Source organism: Rhinolophus ferrumequinum, chromosome X, assembly GCF_004115265.2.
Source record: "Rhinolophus ferrumequinum isolate MPI-CBG mRhiFer1 chromosome X, mRhiFer1_v1.p, whole genome shotgun sequence".
Taxonomy (NCBI): Eukaryota; Metazoa; Chordata; class Mammalia; order Chiroptera; family Rhinolophidae; genus Rhinolophus; species Rhinolophus ferrumequinum.
The window spans coordinates 5,521,436-5,539,676 of NC_046284.1; the positions used below are offsets into that span (position 1 = coordinate 5,521,436).

Consider the following 18,241-nt stretch of genomic DNA (forward strand, 5'->3'; position numbering starts at 1 on the left):
TTTGTTTGTATGTATCTTTTGATCTCTCCTCTAATTTCTTCTTTGACCCAGTCGTTCTTTAAAAGTATGTTGTTTAATCTCCATGTATTTGTGTTGTTTCCTGCTTTCTTTTTGCAGTTGATATCCAGTTTCAAAGCCTTGTGATAAGAGAATATGCTTGATATGATTTCAATCTTCTCAAATTTGCTGAGGCTGATTTTATGTCCCAATATATGGTCTATCCTTGAGAATGTTCCATGTACACTAGAAAAGAATGTATAGTCTGATGTTTTAGGATGAAGTGCTCTATATATGTCAATTATGTACATTTCATCTAATGTGTCATTTAGGGCTGCTATTTTGTTATTTATTTTCTGTTTGGATGATCTATTCATACCTGTAAATGATGTATTTAAGTCCCCTAGTATAATTGTGTTTTGATCAATTTCTCCCTTTAGTTCTGTTAGTAGTTTGGTATATTTCGGTGCTCCCGATTGGGGGCATAAATATTGATGACTGTTATGTCTTCTTGTTGTATAATCCCCTTTACCATTATGAACTGTCCATCTTTGTCGCTTGTTATCTTTTTCACCCTGAAGTCTGTTTCATCTGATATCATTATGGCTACACCTGATTTTCTCTGGGTACCATTTGCTTGGAGTGTCAATTTCCACCCTTTCACTTTGAGTCTATGCTTGTCCTTGTAGCTGAGATGTGTCTCTTGGAGACAGCATACGGTTGGGTTTAGTTTTGTGATCCAATATGCTACTCTGTGCCTTTTTATTGGTGAGTTGAGACCATTTACATTTAGGGTGATTATTGATATATGAGGATTTCCTGTCATTCTATCTTTAGTTTCCTGGTAAGACTGTGTCTCCATTGTTTCTTTGCCTTTTTGTTTTTGTCTGTTATTTCTGTGTGGTGGTATTCTATGGTGTTTCCCTCTGTTTCTTCTTTTATTACAGTACATATTTCAGTTCTTGATTTTTTTTGAGTGGTTACCCTTAAGTTTATGTAAAAGAAAGTTTGATATTTAGAGTATTCTATTTTCTTCAGCACGCTTACTTTCTCCATTCCCATATTCCGGTTCAGGCCTTTACTCTCCCCCTTGTTATGTTTTGGTTGCCACAAATTGTCCCTGTTGATGGTGGTCGAATAGCCTCCTTTAGTATTTCTTTTAGTGCAGGTCATGTATTAGAAAATTCCCTCAGCTTCTGTATGTGTGAAAAGGTCTTTATTCCTCCTTCATATCTAAAGGATATCTTTGCTGGATACGTTATTGTTGGCTCATAATTTTTCTTTCAATAGTTTGAATATTTGGTTCCACTCCCTCCTGGCTTTTAGAGTTTCTGCTGAGAAATCTGATGATAATCTAATGGGCTTTCCTTGGTAGGTTACCGTCTTCTTTTTCCTGGCTGCCTTGAGGATTCTTTCTTTGTCGTTGATTTTAGACAGCTTCAATACAATGTGCCTTGGAGAAGTCCTGTTGGGATTGAGGTAATTAGGTGTTCTATTTGCTTCTTGGATTCGAGGATCCAGTTCTGTCCACAAGTTTGGGAAGTTCTCATCAACAATTTGTTTGAATATATTCTCTGTTCCCTTCTCTCTTTCTTCTCCTTCTGGTATGCCCATTATTCTTATATTGCTCTTTCTGATGGAGTCAGAAAGTTGTTGTAGAGTTCTTTCATTTCTTTTAAGTCTGAAGTCTCTTTCTTCTTCCATCCATGTCATTTCCAGGTTTCTATCTTCAATGTCACTGATTTTTTCCTCCATCTGGTCAACTCTACTACCTCAGCTGGGTATTTCTTTTTTAATTTCTTCTATTGATTTCTTAATCTCCAGAAATTCTATTTGGTTCTTTTTTAAAATTTCAATCTCTTTCAGAAAATGCTCATGTTGTTCTTTGATTGTGTTTCTGAGTTCATTAAACTGCCTTTCTGTGTTTTGTTGCATCTCGTGGAGTTTTTACAGAACTGCAATCTTGAAATCTCTGTCATTTAAGTCACATATTTCCATATCTTTAAGTTCCTTTTCTGGAGACTTTTCACTTTCTTTCTGAGCTGTCTTGTTGCCTTGGTTATTCATGGCAATTACTGATTTATTATTTCTCTTCCTAGATATCTACAGGAGTGGCTTCTGCAACAGGTTGATAGGAAGAGGTCTTTCTTTTGTTTTCCAGTACTTGTTGGTAGAATGTTTTATTTTCTCTCCGACTGCAGCTTTTTTTTCTCTCTCACACGGTAGTGTTATGTTTTCTCTGCATTATTCCGGCTTCTCACACAATGGGGGGATTCCCTGGGAGACGGGTTTCTCCTCTGTTAATAGTTCACCTGGGTTACAGGGCACAGTGTCCGTGTGGGCATGCGGAGAGCTTTTGAAGTTCCAAAGCTCTTCCTGCACCAGATTCAGAGGCCCTATGTTTCAGCAGTTCTGTTTACTTCTGCAGGGATCCACCCAGATAGGTGGGGCCAGGGGCGGGGTGAGTTGTGAGAGGTGGTCCAGAGCAATGACGGTGACCACCACCACAGCTGGTCCTGCTTCCACAGCTCCCTCCCCTTTGCCGGAGCTATGAATCTGTGGAACTATGTTGGGCTGTGAATCTGTGTCTGTGGTCCAGAGTTCTCAGAACAGCAAATATTCTGTTCTTTTGATCTGACACTGCTACTGTTCTGCTTCTAGCACCAGGCAGGTGGGGGCAGGGCGAGCTCTGGGAGGGTATGGAGGGAGCGGCTAGTCTCAGAGCCTAAGGCTTCTGTTCTCTGCTCGGCAGTGAGGGCTTAAACCACCGTTTTCAGCCTTCTTCCCTCAGTCTTTTCTCCAAGGTCTCTGCCGTGAGTGTTGGGTTCAGCCGTGTTATATGCTGCCCCCTCACCCCTATGGGCCATACGCAGAGCCCTAGCAGTCCGAATTCTTCCCTCTCCCGCAGCTGCAGTAGTTCCGGGATGCAGCGAGCTCGGAGCACTGAGCTAGGTCTGCGTCCTGCGCTCCCACGGCTCCGTCTCCGCATTTCTCCCTTCCCTCCTCCCCTGCTCGCGCGATTCGCCCACCTTTAGGTGAATTCAGTAGTGGGCCTCTTCGTCTTGCCTGTCTGCTGTGCAGGGAGTCCTTTGTGGAGTTATTGTTGTTTAATTAGTTGTAAATTCCAGGGGAGCTTTACAGAGGCTCACCTCACGCCGCCATTTTGATGACGTCAATCCTTATATTGCTCTTTCTGATGTAGTCAGATACTTCTTATAGATTTTTTTTCTTTTTTTTTTTTTTTACTCTCAATTCTCTTTCTTTTCCATTTAGGTCATTTCCAGATTTCTATCTTTTTTTTTGGGGGGGGAGGGGAACAGGACTTTATTGGGGAACAGTGTGTACTTCCAGGACTTTTTTCCAAGTCAAGTTGTTGTCCTTTCAATCTTAGTTGTGGAGGGTGCCGTTCAGCTTCAAGTTGTTGTCCTTTCAGTCTTAGTTGTGGAGGGCGCAGCTCAGCTCCAGGTCCAGTTGCCGTTTTCTAGTTGCACGGGGCACAGCCCACCATCCCTTGTGGGACGCGAGGAGTTGAACCAGCAACCTTGTGGTAGAGAGCCCACTGGCCCATGTGGGAATCGAACCGGCAGCCTTCGGAGTTAGGAGCATGGAGCTCTAACCACCTGAGCCACCAGGCCGGCCCCAGATTTCTATCTTTGATACCACTAATTCTTTCCTCCATCTGGTCAGCTCTGTTTCTTAAGCTTGCTATTTCATTCTTCATCTCTTTTATTCAGGTCTTCAGCTCCAGAATTTCTATTTCGTTCCATTTTAAAGTTTCAATCTGTTTGGTAAAGTATTCCTTTTGTTCGTTGATCTTATTTCTGAGTTCATTAAACTGCCTATCTGAGTTTTCTTGAACCTTGTTGAGTTTTATCAGAACTGCAATCTTGAATTGTATGTCATTTAAATGACATATTTGCATGTCTTTAACTTTATTTTCTGGAGATTTTTCATTTTCTGAGCTGCTTGATACCTTGGTTGTTCACGTTATTGGATGGATTATTTCTTTGCCTAGGCATTTATAGGAATGAACTCTGCTTTTTATTTATTTATTTTTTTAAGAGTGATACCTCTTTAACAGTTTAATAAGAGGAGGTCTTTCTTTTGTTTTCCAGTAAGTGGTGCTGGAGCTCAAGTATTTTATTTTCTCTTGCACTACTCTGGCTTCTCGGATCTCTGCAAGGTGGTGTTAAATGCCCAGGTTCCCTTGGTCTCAGGGCACCATCCCTGTGGGAGAATGTGGTGGGTGATGGAATTTGAACCCTGAAAGCCCCTGCAGCCAGATGAAGTGCTGGGTTGTCTGAGCTGTCCCAGGTGCCCCAAATGAGATCAGCAATGAAAGGTGGGGGTGGGCTGGGCTGGGAGAGGCTGCTGGTGTGTTTGTGGCTTTGTTTTCCTCCCAGTAATGGTGACTGCCAGACCTCAGCTGCCTCACCTCTGTGTGTCCACCTTTGTCACTGGGATTAGCCACACTGCGACAGCTGCTCAGGAACTGTCTCTCCAGTTCTCTGTAGACATTCTACTTTGTAACCCAATACTCACTGCTAGTTTCTTCTGGTATCTGCTGCTAGTTCTGGGAGGGTGCGGGGAGGCAAGCTCTGGGAGGGTGGGGAAAGGTAGCCGGGCTCCATGTCTTTGTTTTCTGTCTAACAGTGGCAACTGCTAGACCACAGCTATCGCACATCTGTATTCCGTCTCTGCCCTGGTTGCTGAGTTCAGGTGTATTATATGCTGGTCACTCAGGCAGGAATGCTCAGGGCCACAGACAGTGCACCTGCAGTCGGTATCCTCCCCTCTCCCAGGACTTTAGTGAGCTCCAGGCTGCATCCCATGGACCCCGTCTCTGCACTTCTCCCTACCCTCCTCCCGTTTGCCCCAATTAGCCCACCTTCAGATGTTTCGATGTGCAGATATCTCAGACGTGTTTGTGTGTTGCACAGGGAATCCTTTGTTGAATTATAGCTGTTCAACTTGGAACTTCAAGGAGAAAGATCCAGGGGATCTCTCATGCCACCATGCTTCTGACCTGTTTTGTTTTAACAAAAAGAGATACTACATCTTATCCCCTCAGCTAGGAACTTAGGGAGTGCAGAACAGAGAGGAAGAGGCCAGCCTGCAGCTTCAGAGAAGATGATTTTTCTTTTTTTAAAATTTCTATAAACAACTTTATTGAGACATAATTTACATACAATACAATTCACCCCCTTAAAGTGGACAATTCAATGCTTTTTAGTACTAGTCATAGAGTTGTGCAACCACAGTAAACTTTAGAATATTTTCATCACCTGTAAAAGAAACCCAGTACCTTTTTGCTTTCATCCCTGTATCCCCGCCCCCTCCCTTCAGCCCCTGGCAGCCACTAATCTGCTTTCTGTCTCTATGGATTTCCCTGTTGTGGACATTTCATACAAGTGGAATTATACAATATGTGTCCTTTTGTGTGTACTTTCAATTTGCATAATGTTTTCAAGGTTCATCCGTGTTGTAGTAAGTATCTGTAATTCACTCCTTTTTATGACTGAATAATATTCCATTGTATGGATAGACCACTTTTGTTTATCCATTACATTTAATGGATATTTGGGTTGTTTTCACCTTTTGGCTATTTTGATTAGTTCCTTTATGAGCATTCATGTATGACTTTTTGTTTGAATACCTGTTTTCAATTCTGTGGGATACAGACCTAGGAGTAGAGTTGCTGGTTCTTATGGTAACATACTATGCTTAACTTTTGGAGGAACCACCAGACTATTGTCTAAATTGACTGCACCATTTTACATTCCTACCAGCAGTGTACGAGGGTTACAGTTTCTACACATCCTTGCCAACACTTGTAATTATCATCCGTTTTTTATTCTAGTGTGTTTGAAGTGGTAACTCATGGTTTGGATTTGCATTTCCCTGATGATCTTTTCATGTGCTTATTGACAGTTTGTATAGTTTCAATGGAGAAATGTATATTCAGATCCTTTGCCCATTTTTAATTGGTGTGTGCATATGTGTGTGTGTGTGAATGAATGAATGAGTGAGAGAGAGAGAGAAAGAGAGAGAGAGAGGTCAAAGTTCTTTATTTTGGATACTAGATTCTTATTTATATGACTTACAAATAGTTTTCTCATTCCCTGGGTTGTCTTTTCACTTTTTGATAATTTCCTTTGATGTACAAAAAAGTTTCAATTTTCATGAAGTTCAATTTATGTACTTTTTGTTTTGTTGCTTGTGCTTTTGGTATCATAGCAAAAATATTATTGCCAAAACCAAAGTCATGAAGATTTACTGCTATGTTTTCTTCTAATGTTTTATCGTTTTAGTTCTTACATTTAGGTCATTGAAACATTTTGAGTTCATATTTGAATATGGTGCGGTGTAGAGGTCCAACTTTATTCCATTACTTGTGGGTATCCAATTGTCCAATCACCAGGTGTTGAAAACACTATTCTTTCCCCATGCAATAGTCCTGGCATCTTTGTTGATAATAAGTTGATCCCAGATGTGTGCTTATTTCTGGACTCCCAATTTATTCCAATGATCTATCCTTGTGTATGTCTATCCTTGTGACAGTAGCAAATTATCTTGACTATCATTGTTTTGTATAAGTTTTGAAATCTGGAATTGTGTTCCTCCTACTTTGTTCTTCAAGATTGTTCTGGCTATTCACTCAGTCAACAAATTGGCTTTCACCACAATCTCTATCATTTTTGCAAGTGTCTTTAGGCTTGAACTTCACATTCTGTTGCAAATGAAGTCAGTTCTTCTGGGGAGTGATTAGGAGCTAACTGTTTTATAGTCTATTTCTCTTCCTAGGCAAAATCTCTGAGCCAGGCCTTTGGACCAGAGGATAGGGACAATGGCAAGCTTCTCTCTGAGTGACACTCCCTCCCTCCCCCCAGGAGGTAAGCAGTCAGTGGATGAGGGGGCAGTAGCCTAAGGTCCTTTCAGCTTCCCTCTCCTGGTATGGAACCACCACCTCATGAGCTGGGACAAGGGTTATGTGGTACCCAATACTCTCAGTGCACCATGCCCAATTTAGAGTCTCCATCCTATGAGTGAAAGCTGGATGAGAGAAGAGAGCCCCCACCTCTCAACTGCTTTTGCCTGGGACTTAGCCTCAGCAACAGGTAGCAAGGGGCAGGATGACAAATGCTGAAGTCCTGCTCCTTCTGGGAAGAAAGCCTTGCAACTGGGAGCTGGGGGGAGGGAACTCTGTGTTCTTGGCTACACCATTCTGCAGTGGAGTCTCCTCTGTAAGCTGGGTGAAGGGAAGAAGGGAGCTGTTCTCAGTTCAAATACTGGAGATGCTTACCAATTTTTTAGATTTTCTTGAATATTTTTGACTTGCTGTTTGCCCTTAGGAATACTTTCAGAGACTTTAATTTCTTCTTAAAAATAATTTTCACCAGTTTCACTGGGGAGTGTGTCTGCAGATCGCCTCATACTGTCATACTGGAAGCTGACTGAAGTTTCTTCTTTCACAAGTTGCTGAAGTTAAGGTAAAGGAGGGAGCAATTTAGGGGTGGCTGCAAAGCTGCTCAAACCAGCAAGCACTGCTTTGACTTGCCTCTTGATTTTAAGTGGCCTTTTGTCAGCTATAAGAAATGAACTTTTAATGGCAGCTAAGGCACCAATTAGGTGGCTTGTTTCAGTCCTACTTCCTGCTACTTAACTATCAAATATATATCAACAGGTGGCATATGCTATTGGATCCCGGCAGTCCTTTTATATCCTCTAACCCAGACCATGTAGCCTCTGAGCACGTGGGGGGGGGATCCCTAACTTGCCCTGCTTTCACTCAACACTTAGGTGCTACTAGATCCTGGGGGGGGGGTCTATCTTATCTCCTAACCTGGCCCTGTTTATCTTTTAAAAGGGCATCTGAACTCGAGCAGATTTGTCAAGCACAAGCACAAGACTGACAGATTTGGCTGGTTAAGTCACAGAAGCCTTTTTAAGATTCAGTTTATTACTTACATAGTCAGCAAACGAAAGAGAAACCAAAGGTACCAGCTCCGTGGTCTTTGTCCCACACACCAAAATGGACAAAAATTAAATGAAAGGGGCTGGATGACTGCATTGTGAATTGTGAGAAAGCCCATTGTTGAGGAGCCCCCGCTAGACTACAGCTAGGCAGTTTTATCATCTACGTTTATGCCCTGAAAGGGGTGAGGCAGTGAGTGATCCTTTTACCTCATTAGAGCCCAGGAGGGCAATGAGGAACTGGCTTATGACAGGAGGTAGGGAGGTGGGTGGCAGATGGCCTCAGAGAAGTTCTTTCTAGGTCTCTATCCTGTCATATAACAGGAGGACCTCAGGCTGTCCTGCCAACACTCAGGTCAGCTGTAGTTCAAGCCTTGCCTATGTGGCATATGTGGATACCATATGGGCACCAGGACACCATGGCAGAGCTGTTGTCCTATACACATATCCCTCCAAATTAGGGTATACAACACTACAATCCAATCCAAAGGCCCCATTCAAATATTGCACTGTCCTGGGGGTGGCCGGACGGCTCAGTTGGTTAGAGTGCGAGCTCTGAACAAAAGTGTTGCCCGTTCAATTCCCATATGGGCCAGTCAGCTGCACCCTCCACAACTAGATTGAAGACAACAAGCTGCCGTTGAGCCTCCAGAGGGGCGGCCTGATGGCTCAGTTGATTAGAGAGCAAGCTCTCAACAACAAGGTTGCTGGTTCAATTCCCATATGGGATGGTGGGCTGTGTCCCCTACAACTAAAGATTGAAAACCGCAACTGGACTTGGAGCTGAGCTGCGCCCTCCACAACTAGATTGAAGGACGACTTGACTTGGAGCTGATGGGCCCTGTAGAAACAAACTGTTCCCCAATATTCCCCAGTAAAATTAAAACAAACAAATATTGCACTGTCCTAAGAATTTATTTTTCCTTTCTGGTTCAAAATCCAATACAGGAACACAAATGTACACTTAGTTTTCATGTCTTAAATCTCTCAGTCTGGGGAAACTCCTTGGCCTTTTCCTATTTTTCATGTCCTTGATAGTTAAACCTCCAACTGTAAGGGTGACACTGTGTCTTCTATTTTGAGATTTAAACTTCTAGTGTAATTCGATTTTACAGTGTAGTTTAGCTTGGGACTTTTTGAAAGTTTTTCTTTGCTTCCGTTCCCTCCCCCAAACCTTAATGACTGTTTACCATACATTTACTATGCATACCAGTGTCAATGGTTCTATTTACTCCAGACTGTATGCATACCAGGCTCAATGGCCCTGGTTCCTCAAGGAAACCTCCAAGACTTGAAAGATGTTTTTGCATCTGCATAAGATCCACTCCTATCCCTGAAACACACCATTCTCTGGGAAGCGCCTTTTTCCAGGAATTGCCTAACTTCCCCTCTCCTTTCTTCTGTCTCCCCTTACCTGCTTAGAAAACCTTTTGGCCTTGCTGGGTGGGAGGTGGGGGCGTGGGGGTATGGGGGTGGTCTTTGGACAGGGGCCTCCCAGAATTCCTCCCAGAATGCTGGGATTCTGAATAAACCTGCTTTTCTATTATTATTATTATCATTATTATTCAACCCTGCTTTTCTTCCCACCAACCTTCAGCATGGCAACACACCCATCAATCTGCCTTAGCATCCACTGATAACTCCCACCTGAATCAGCCACTATTATGATTACCCAAAGGCGGATTCCTAATTTCATCATTCCTTCTACATTTACTACTTGGTTTCTACTTAAGAACTTTCTTTCCTCCTGATCTACACATTTCTTTTTATCAGTGCGGATTCAGATTCTTATGTTATTCAAAGGGTTATAATCCTTTACTCTCATTATTTTGATACACAAATTGTCCCAGATTTGGCCAATGGGAACCCTTTTCAGGTTGGACCCATTTCCTTACTGTATGTCTCAAAAAGATGGGCTCAGCTTATCTCATACTATCTGCCCCAGCCTTGGAACCAGACATTTCTCACGTGGTGGTGGTGTGTGTTGGGGGGGGAAGGAGTGCAGCTGGTTACCTTTCGTGAAGAACAGTATTTGAGAACCAATATTTGGGTGTTGCATGTGCTCATGGCTACCAAAGTATCACTTCTTCTAGTATCTTTTAGTGGACAGAGCAAGAAAAGGTATGTATGTATGTATGTGCATATCTCTATCTGTGCATATATAATTTTGTTTCCTTTGAAAAAGTTCGTATTAATACTTCCGTCAACACTATGAGGTTCTTTGTACCCTCCCCCCTTTCATGTTTGTAAATCATTTCTCTGACACTGAGGAACCTAGCTCCCCCTTTCCTCAATATATTTACTTATTTGCTCAATTTATTTATGTGTTTAATGTAACCGATTGCTGGCTGATGTGCCATTGAGACAGCCAAGTGGAAACATGTAGCTGACAGGTAGAAATGTAGGTCTGGAGTTCAGATTCAGGTCTGGAAGGAGACACAGATTTATCTGTCAGCTGCTTATAGGCAAGCAAAGATAGAGAAGCCTATGAATGAATTTGAGAAGAAACAGCCAAAGAGAAAAATCAGAAAAGAGTAGAATTGCATAAGCCAAAAGAGATAGGTTTCAAACAACACTGGCCAATTGTGTCAATACTGAGAGATTCGTGAAGGACAGGAAAAGCATCTATTGACTTTCACTATTGTGGAGGTCATTGACGACTTTGGCAGGAGTGGTTTGAATGGAGTGATGTGGGCGGAGGTCAGAATACAATGAGTTGATCGAATAGGAGACGAGAAAACAGAAAGCAAGTGTAAATTGTTCCCATCAGAGAATCGGTGGGTTGTGATTGAAAACAGAGACTCTGCTGACCAAAAGGGGATACAGGGTTGTATGCAGATGCAGTAGATTGTGTAAACGTAAGCCAGATAGGTGCAGGTGGGAAAGTAATGCCACATCTTGTTGACATCACTGTTCCTTGTGATGCTTAACACTTTTAAAGACTGAACACTGAGCTAAAAGGAACCTTGGTGATCATCTACTCTAAACTCCTAAACCAAGAAAATGGGCCCAGAAAGGGAAAGGGGTGTGTGTTCAAGGTTGGCCTGTAAAAATATTCAAATCATTTTACTCCCCACAGATTTTTTTCTTTATCACTCTTTTCTGATTTCATAAAATAAGTACCATAACTGCTAGTACCTTATTTAGTGCTTACAATTTATTATTTTGCAATAATTATAGACTTACAGGAAGTTGCAAAAATAGTACAGGGGTCCCATGTACCCTTCGCCCAGTTTCCCCCAGTAATGAGAGCTTACATAAGTATAGTACAACTTCAAAACCAACATACTGAAAATGGTACAATACTCCTTACTAGGCTGCAGACCTATTCAGATTCACCCGATGTTACATGCCTTCATTTGTGGGTGTAAGTCTATGTCATTTTGGCAGATATAAATTCATTTAATCAATACCATAATCAAGATACAGAAGTGTTCCATCAAGCACAAAGGAATTCCTTGTGTTATCCATTGATAGTCACACATATCCCATACCCCCTCCAGTCCCTATCCCTGGCAACCATTACTCTGTTCTTCATTTCTATAATTGTGTCATTTCAAGAATGTTATATAAATCCAATCATATAGAATGTGACCTTTTGAGACTGGCTTTTTTCATTCATCATATTATCCTTGAGGTCCATCCAAGTTGTATCAATAGTCTGTTCCTTTTCATTGAAGAGTAGTATCCCATGGTATGGATGGGTGGTTTAGCCACTCACTCAATTGCGGGATATCTGGATTGCTTCCTGTTTAGGGCTATTACAAATAAAAATGCTAAGGACATCTGTGTATAAGTTTTCATACCACATAGGTTTTCATTTCTCTGTGATAAATGTCCAGGAGTTCAACTGCTGAGTCATGTGGTATGTGTATGTTTAAGTTTGTTAACATTTCCGAACTCTTTTCCTGAGTGGCTGCATCATTTTACATTCCTATCAGCCATGCATGAAAGATCCAGTTTGTATGCTCACCAGCATCCAGTATTTTCAAATTTTTGTTTTAGCCATTCTGATAAGTAGACGTAAATCATTGTGGTTTTAATTTCCATTCCCTGATGACTAATGAAGTTCAACATCTTTTCATGTGCTTATTTGTCATCCATATATCCTTTAGTGAAATGTCCTTATGTCTTTTGCTCATTTTCTAATTATATTGTTTGTTTTTTACTGTTATATATTCTAAATTGATCATATATATGGTTTGAAAATAATTCTCTTCCTCCTGTTAATTTTTTTGTAGAGCAAAAGTTTTTCATTTTGATGAAGTTCAATATATCATCTTTTTCCTTTTAGGATTGTGCTTTTGGGGTGAAGGCCAAAAACTTGTTGCCTAGCCCAAGGTACTGAAGATTTTTCCATGATTTTATTTCTAAAATCATTATAGTTTTATATCTTACATCTAAGTCCATGATACATTTTGAGTTAATTTTTGTATAAGGTATGCAGTTTCGGTCAATGTTCTTTCTTTCTCTTTTTTTTTTTGTCCTATGGGTGTCCAATTACTCCAGCATCATGTGTTGAAAACACTATCCTTCCTCCATTGAGCTGCTTCTGTACCTTCGTCAAAATCAGTTGGGTATATACCATACCATTTTGATTACTCTAGCTTTATAGTAAGTCTTGAAGTCAGGTAATGTGAATCCTCCAACTTTTTCTTCAAAATTGATTTAGCTTAATTAATTTTACACCTGGATATTTTCATCCTTCCTATGGGGAAAGAAAAGGATAGAGAAGAGCTGTGGCTATGGAAAATTAGGGAAAATAATCGCATTTCACTGCATATGCCCTACGGTAGCGGTTTTCAAACTTCAGTATGCCTTAGGATCATCTGGGGAGTTCATGAAAATATCTGGGTTCCACCCCCAGAGATGAATTTTGATTTCCAAGTGATTCTGGTGCAGGTGGTTCTGGACCACACTTTGAAATATGAAAAACAAAGTCTAAGCAGGAATAAGGAAAAAACAACGCACAATCCTTTGTCACTGTTGTTGAGATTGAGGCTCTCTTTGTTTTCCTTCTTTCCACCTCCTCCACCCCACTTTAATTTCTAGTATGAAACAGGCTTGACTCTTTTCTGAAGACATACTTACCGTTTGTGGTGACACATAGTAAGAATAATGCAACAGAACTTTTTGAAGTATGATTTTTGTTACATCCTAAATCCTAAATATTTATATTTCTGGAAAAAACACATTTATGTTACAGGAAGTTCCTAGGTAAATAGGATCTGCTTGATACAAATTTGCTTGACAGTCAAACATGATAGAACTCATCTATTTGGTTAGAAAGGCACCCACATAGATTCAACTTTGATAGGTATCTCAGAATACATAGTTCAGAGATCAAGAAGGAAGACATAACTAACCCTTGTGTACTTATTTACTTGTCCATCATAAACATTGTGGCTACCAAACTGAAACATTACTCTCCTTCCTTTAGCTTATTCTAAGGAGTGAGTGTATCTGAAAATGGAAATAAAGATTTTCAAGTTAAACAAGGAGAAAATAAACATTTAAAATAAACAAACTCCCCAGACATCTTGTTACAGGTTGTCCTTGCCAGTGTATCTTCCATAGCCTTTAGGGGGGAGAAAAAAAAAAAGCCTTTCATATTCTACTTAAATCATCTTGCATATGCCCTTTGTGGGCCAGTTACAGGTACATAGGAAGGTTTATTAAACCCCAATGAAGCTTTTAGGAAGACATCTTGTGTTTAGTCCATGCATAAAACTCTTCCCTTGGGATATAAAAAGAGCTATTCCATTGTCTGCCTACACACGAGGTGTGTGAATTTTCAGACCATTGAAAAAAAAGGTTTTTTACCCCATTTTGTCTCCCACTTTATTCTAGAGAAGAAAGTTCTTGCATAAGCTCTTCCTTTTCTTGTTGCAATTCCTGCAAATGCTGCTGGTTTTGCTCCAGTCTGTCCTCCAACCACTGTAGGAGAGGCCCGCTGACTGCTGACATCTGACTGCACAGATTCTTGGTAAACACTTCAATAGGAAAAACACAGATGAGACAACACTCCACCACCAAAAGCCCCCCAGCTGTGAGCACAGAAAGAAGGGGTTGGAAGCCGAAGTAGAAAAAGTGCGGTAAGTAGGACAGGCCAGCCAGTGGAAAGACAGAACAGCCAAGCAAAGATACCTATACTGAGGCCATCGTGAGCATCCCTGGATCCATAAGCCAGAGGGGAGCCTGGCTAAGCAGAGAGCAGAAGACCAGCTCTTTACTCCCTTAGGCAGAAGCACTAAGAGCTACAGAAAGTTTCTTTCCCCAGCCCAGTGTAAATGACCATAACTTCCTAGAGAGGTAGAACTTTCCCGCAAGTCCAGTAGGAAAACTGCCTAAGAAATGCTATGTACATTGAAAAAAATCAGTATACTGACTCAACCCTCCCTTTTAAAATGAGGAAACACCACAGAGATGAAGCGTAAGGGACTTATCATCTTTCATGCCTTTTACTGTGAATGTTCCACTAACGGTGAGACCAGGATTCGATGGCACTCTTTTTAAAACAAATTCCACCTAATGGAAATATCTTTTTCTCTCTCATATTACATGACTTACTGAAAATGACCACTGTAATACTGTGGGGTATACCTTCCAAAATATAGGTATATGTATATATATGTGTATATACATGTGTGCGTGCATACTTTTGAATAAAAACTGTATGGTTGTGGATGTTACTTTTTCCCCAGATGATATTCCAGTCATCTTTCTGTGTCAGTAAAAATCTAGTTTTCCTTCTGAAGGGCTACACAATATTCAAAAGAATGGATGTGCCAATTTAATAAGTCCTCTATTGATGCACCTTTCGGCGGCATCCAATTTTTTGCTATTTCAAAGACTGCAATTAATACCCCTTTAAATTTATTTTTGCACACTTGTCCTACAAGTTTTTCATGGATACATTTGTAGAAGTGGAATTGCTATATTCAAGTCCATGTATATTTTAAAACTGTTTATCCAGTAGTTTCCAGATTGTGCCAAATGGTACCTCCAGGAACAGTACATGGGAGTGTTCATTTTTCCCACATCCTCACATATTTCTCTCAATTTAATCTTTGTCAAAAGAAAATGTGAAAAATTGATTATTTTCTATTAATCCACACTTCTTTTAAAGATTACTGTGAATAATTTGATTTTTTTGGTAGGGGTCTGTGAAAGTCTCTAATTCTTATTTAGTCTTTTCTTTTGTGAGTTCAGGGTTTCAGATTATACTTAAGCCATTACTTCCCCAGACTTTGAGAACTATCCTCTTATATTTGACTCCTGTATTTTTTTTTCCTTTTAAAAATGAGCTTCACAGGGGTATAATTTACAGAGAATAATATGACCTCATTTTAAGTGTTCAGTTCAATGAGTTTTGACAAATGCTTACCGCTGGTAACCACTCCTGGTCAGGGTATGGATCACTTCCATCAGCCCCGAGGCCCCTCTGTAGCTCCCTTCACAGTCAATGCTCCTTTCATCTCTGGCCCCAGCAGCTACTAATGAGCTTGCTGTCACCAAAGGTTAGTTTTGCCTAGTCTTGAATTTCATATAAGTTGAACGGTAGAGTGCAGCATTTTGTGTGATGCTTCTTCCACTTGTCATACTGCTCTGGAGATTCGTCCAGGTTGTTCATGTATCAGTAGCTGTTCTTTTTGTTGCTGAACCGATGTCTGTTGTGTGGCTGGCTCACGCTTTGTCCACACATCCACAGACAGGCACTTGGGTGTTTCCACTCTTTGGCTATTGTGAATCATGTTGCTAGGAACATTTCCGTGCACAGTTTTGTTTGAACACATGTTTTCAACTCTTTGGGGTATATGCCTAGGAGAGGAACTGCTGCTGGGCTATTTGCTCACTGTAAGTGCTGCCCTCTTCCCCAAAGTGATACACCATGTTGAATACTAAATGTTTAAATCTATCTGAAATTTGTTTTTGTGTAGGATGTTAGGTAGGAATCGAATTTTCCTCCAAATGGAAATAAACGAATATAAGTCCAGGAAGGTAAAAACTGTCTCTCTTGTTCAGCACTGTACCCCAGACTAGTGCCTGAGAGTAGGCACTCAAACGTTTCTTGAATGAATAAACTTAACAAATGAACTGTCCCAATACTGTTTAGTGAATAATTCACCCTTTTTTACTGATTTGAAGCAACATCTTCCTTAAATATAAATTCTTCTATATACATGGGCCAATTTGGGGGGCTTTCTTCAGTTCTGCTGATTTATTTGTTCACTTCTGACTTAAATTGCTTTGCCTTTAGAGTCTTGCTACATTTTATATATGACCAACTTTTAACTCTTTGTCATGTTTTACTTTCAGATATAAACGATGAGACAGATACACTAAGCCATCTCTCTCTCCTTTTCCTCTCAGAGTATTTGCTTGTAACACTTGAAGGCCTTCCCCTTTTTCTTCATTGGTGACTTTGGCAGCCACTAGGGAAGACTGCACAGAATGGCCTGTGAGTCAAGGTTACACAGGAAATGTGGGTGTGGTTAGGTGTATATGTTGGGGAAAAGTAATTCTGTAAATCGTATTGAGCTTGCTGTCCTTTGGCCTTGTATAGGAATTCCTTCTATATCTATTGACACGAAACGATTTCTTCCCTTACGCCCTCCTTTGATCCTTCTGTCTGTCCATCTCTTTCAACTCGCACCACAATAGGCTGCTAATGGTATGCTAGAACCAGCTTAGACCAGCTCATGAGAGCCAACTGTTAAAATTTCAGGAAGCATGTGATCTGACTGAGGCCATATTACTTGTTTAAAACCTGCCATGATAGGGGTATTATACCATGGCAACTGGCAAACGCACCAAGTCAGGGCCCTCCCCCCTCCGAGAACTGGTTGTTAAACATGTCCCAGCACACCACTGAGGAGGCCTATCATAAAGCTTGTTCCTGTCCTTCCTCCAGTCTTACTCTAGGTAGCATTTAGATTATTCAAGGGTCCATAGCTCTGAACAGAAAAGTTGAGAGCAAGATGAATGAATGGCAAAGCTCTTGGGAAAGGAAACTTAAGCATAACTTGCACCCATCACTTCAATCACTTAAACAAAATTAGCTTCTGTCAGCTAAGTATTTCAGAGATCACCGCCTATATTCAAGAAAAACAATCTTACCTGAGCCATTATGGATCTTGGTTACTGAGTCCAGATGTGTAAGGCTAAAGGGATAAAATAGTTTAGGTGAGTAACAAAGCAGCAGTGAAGTGAAAACAAAATGGTCACAGACTACATAACAAAATGATCAACTGCACCAGACCTCTGCCATCTGTATTAGATGAATATGCATAATTTAAATTCCCATTATTGTTACAGTTTTCATGATTTTTAAGATGTGATTTTATGCAGAACTTCGAGATAACTCAGAGATAATTTTGAAGTTACTGTCTCTCATTGAAGCCTTCACACAGTACACATTTATTGGGCAAGACCCAGTACGTGGCCACAGGGCTACTAAGATACCATAGCTGATTTTTTTTTACAACCAAAAAAGTGTCTTTGCCCTTGAAGGTTCCAATGTCATAAACACACGTTAAGAGATTGTTATCATGCAGTGTGAGGAATACTATGGTTGGAAACCGCTGTAAAGCATTGTCACAGACAAGTGACAGGGAAGGGGCTCCAGAGTTGACCGGCTGAAGATGAAAGGACAGAAGAGGAGAACAGGGCCCGCGCCTGAGAAGCGGAGCCCAGGAGCGTGGAAGGTCTCTACCTGTGGATCCTCCGATATGCATCCTGCTCCTCTTGGCACAGGATCTTGGGCAGCTCGACTGCTGATTCAAGGCACACTTTTCCAATGGTTACATGAGGTACGATGTGGATTGGGATTTCAATTCTCTCGTACCTGCAAGACAACCAATTCAGGTCACTTTTTTGTTTGTTTCCAGCTTTATTCAGGTATAACAGACAAGGAGGAATTTTGCACACACACACATACACACATATGTATATATACGTATATATATGTGTATACATATATACATACATATGGTTTACAAATTGATATTTTGATATATATGTCTTGTGAAATGATTACTGCACTCAAGCTAATTAACATATCCATCACCTCACACAGTTACCTCTTTTTGTGGTGAGAACACTTAAGATTTACTTTCTTAGCAAATTCCAAGTCTATAATACAGTATTGTTAACTGTAGCTGACATGTTGAACATTAGATTTCCAGAACTCATTCATCCTGAAACTGTACCCTTTGGCTAACACTTCCTCATTTTCTCCTCCATCACCCCACCCCTGGCAACCACCATT

The 18,241-nt window shown here is 40.8% G+C and overlaps 1 protein-coding gene across 4 annotated transcripts in view; it reads right to left on the reverse strand.

The window, feature by feature from the left end:
- Positions 1-9,562: 9,562 nt before the first annotated feature.
- BRCC3 (BRCA1/BRCA2-containing complex subunit 3) overlaps positions 9,563-18,241 on the reverse strand; it is a 51,358-nt gene continuing 42,679 nt past the window's right edge. For 3 of the 4 annotated variants that reach the window (XM_033114701.1, XM_033114719.1, XM_033114729.1), the window contains 4 exons: positions 17,687-17,818; positions 17,092-17,135; positions 13,795-13,964; positions 9,565-12,679 (listed from right to left, as the gene is read on the reverse strand). In XM_033114701.1, coding sequence (XP_032970592.1) covers positions 13,813-13,964; positions 17,092-17,135; positions 17,687-17,818 — 328 coding nt within the window. In that variant the 3' untranslated portion in view covers positions 9,565-12,679; positions 13,795-13,812. Of the gene's footprint in view, positions 12,680-13,794; positions 13,965-17,091; positions 17,136-17,686; positions 17,819-18,241 lie in introns of all 4 variants that reach the window. The other variant, XM_033114709.1, reaches the window with a different exon arrangement.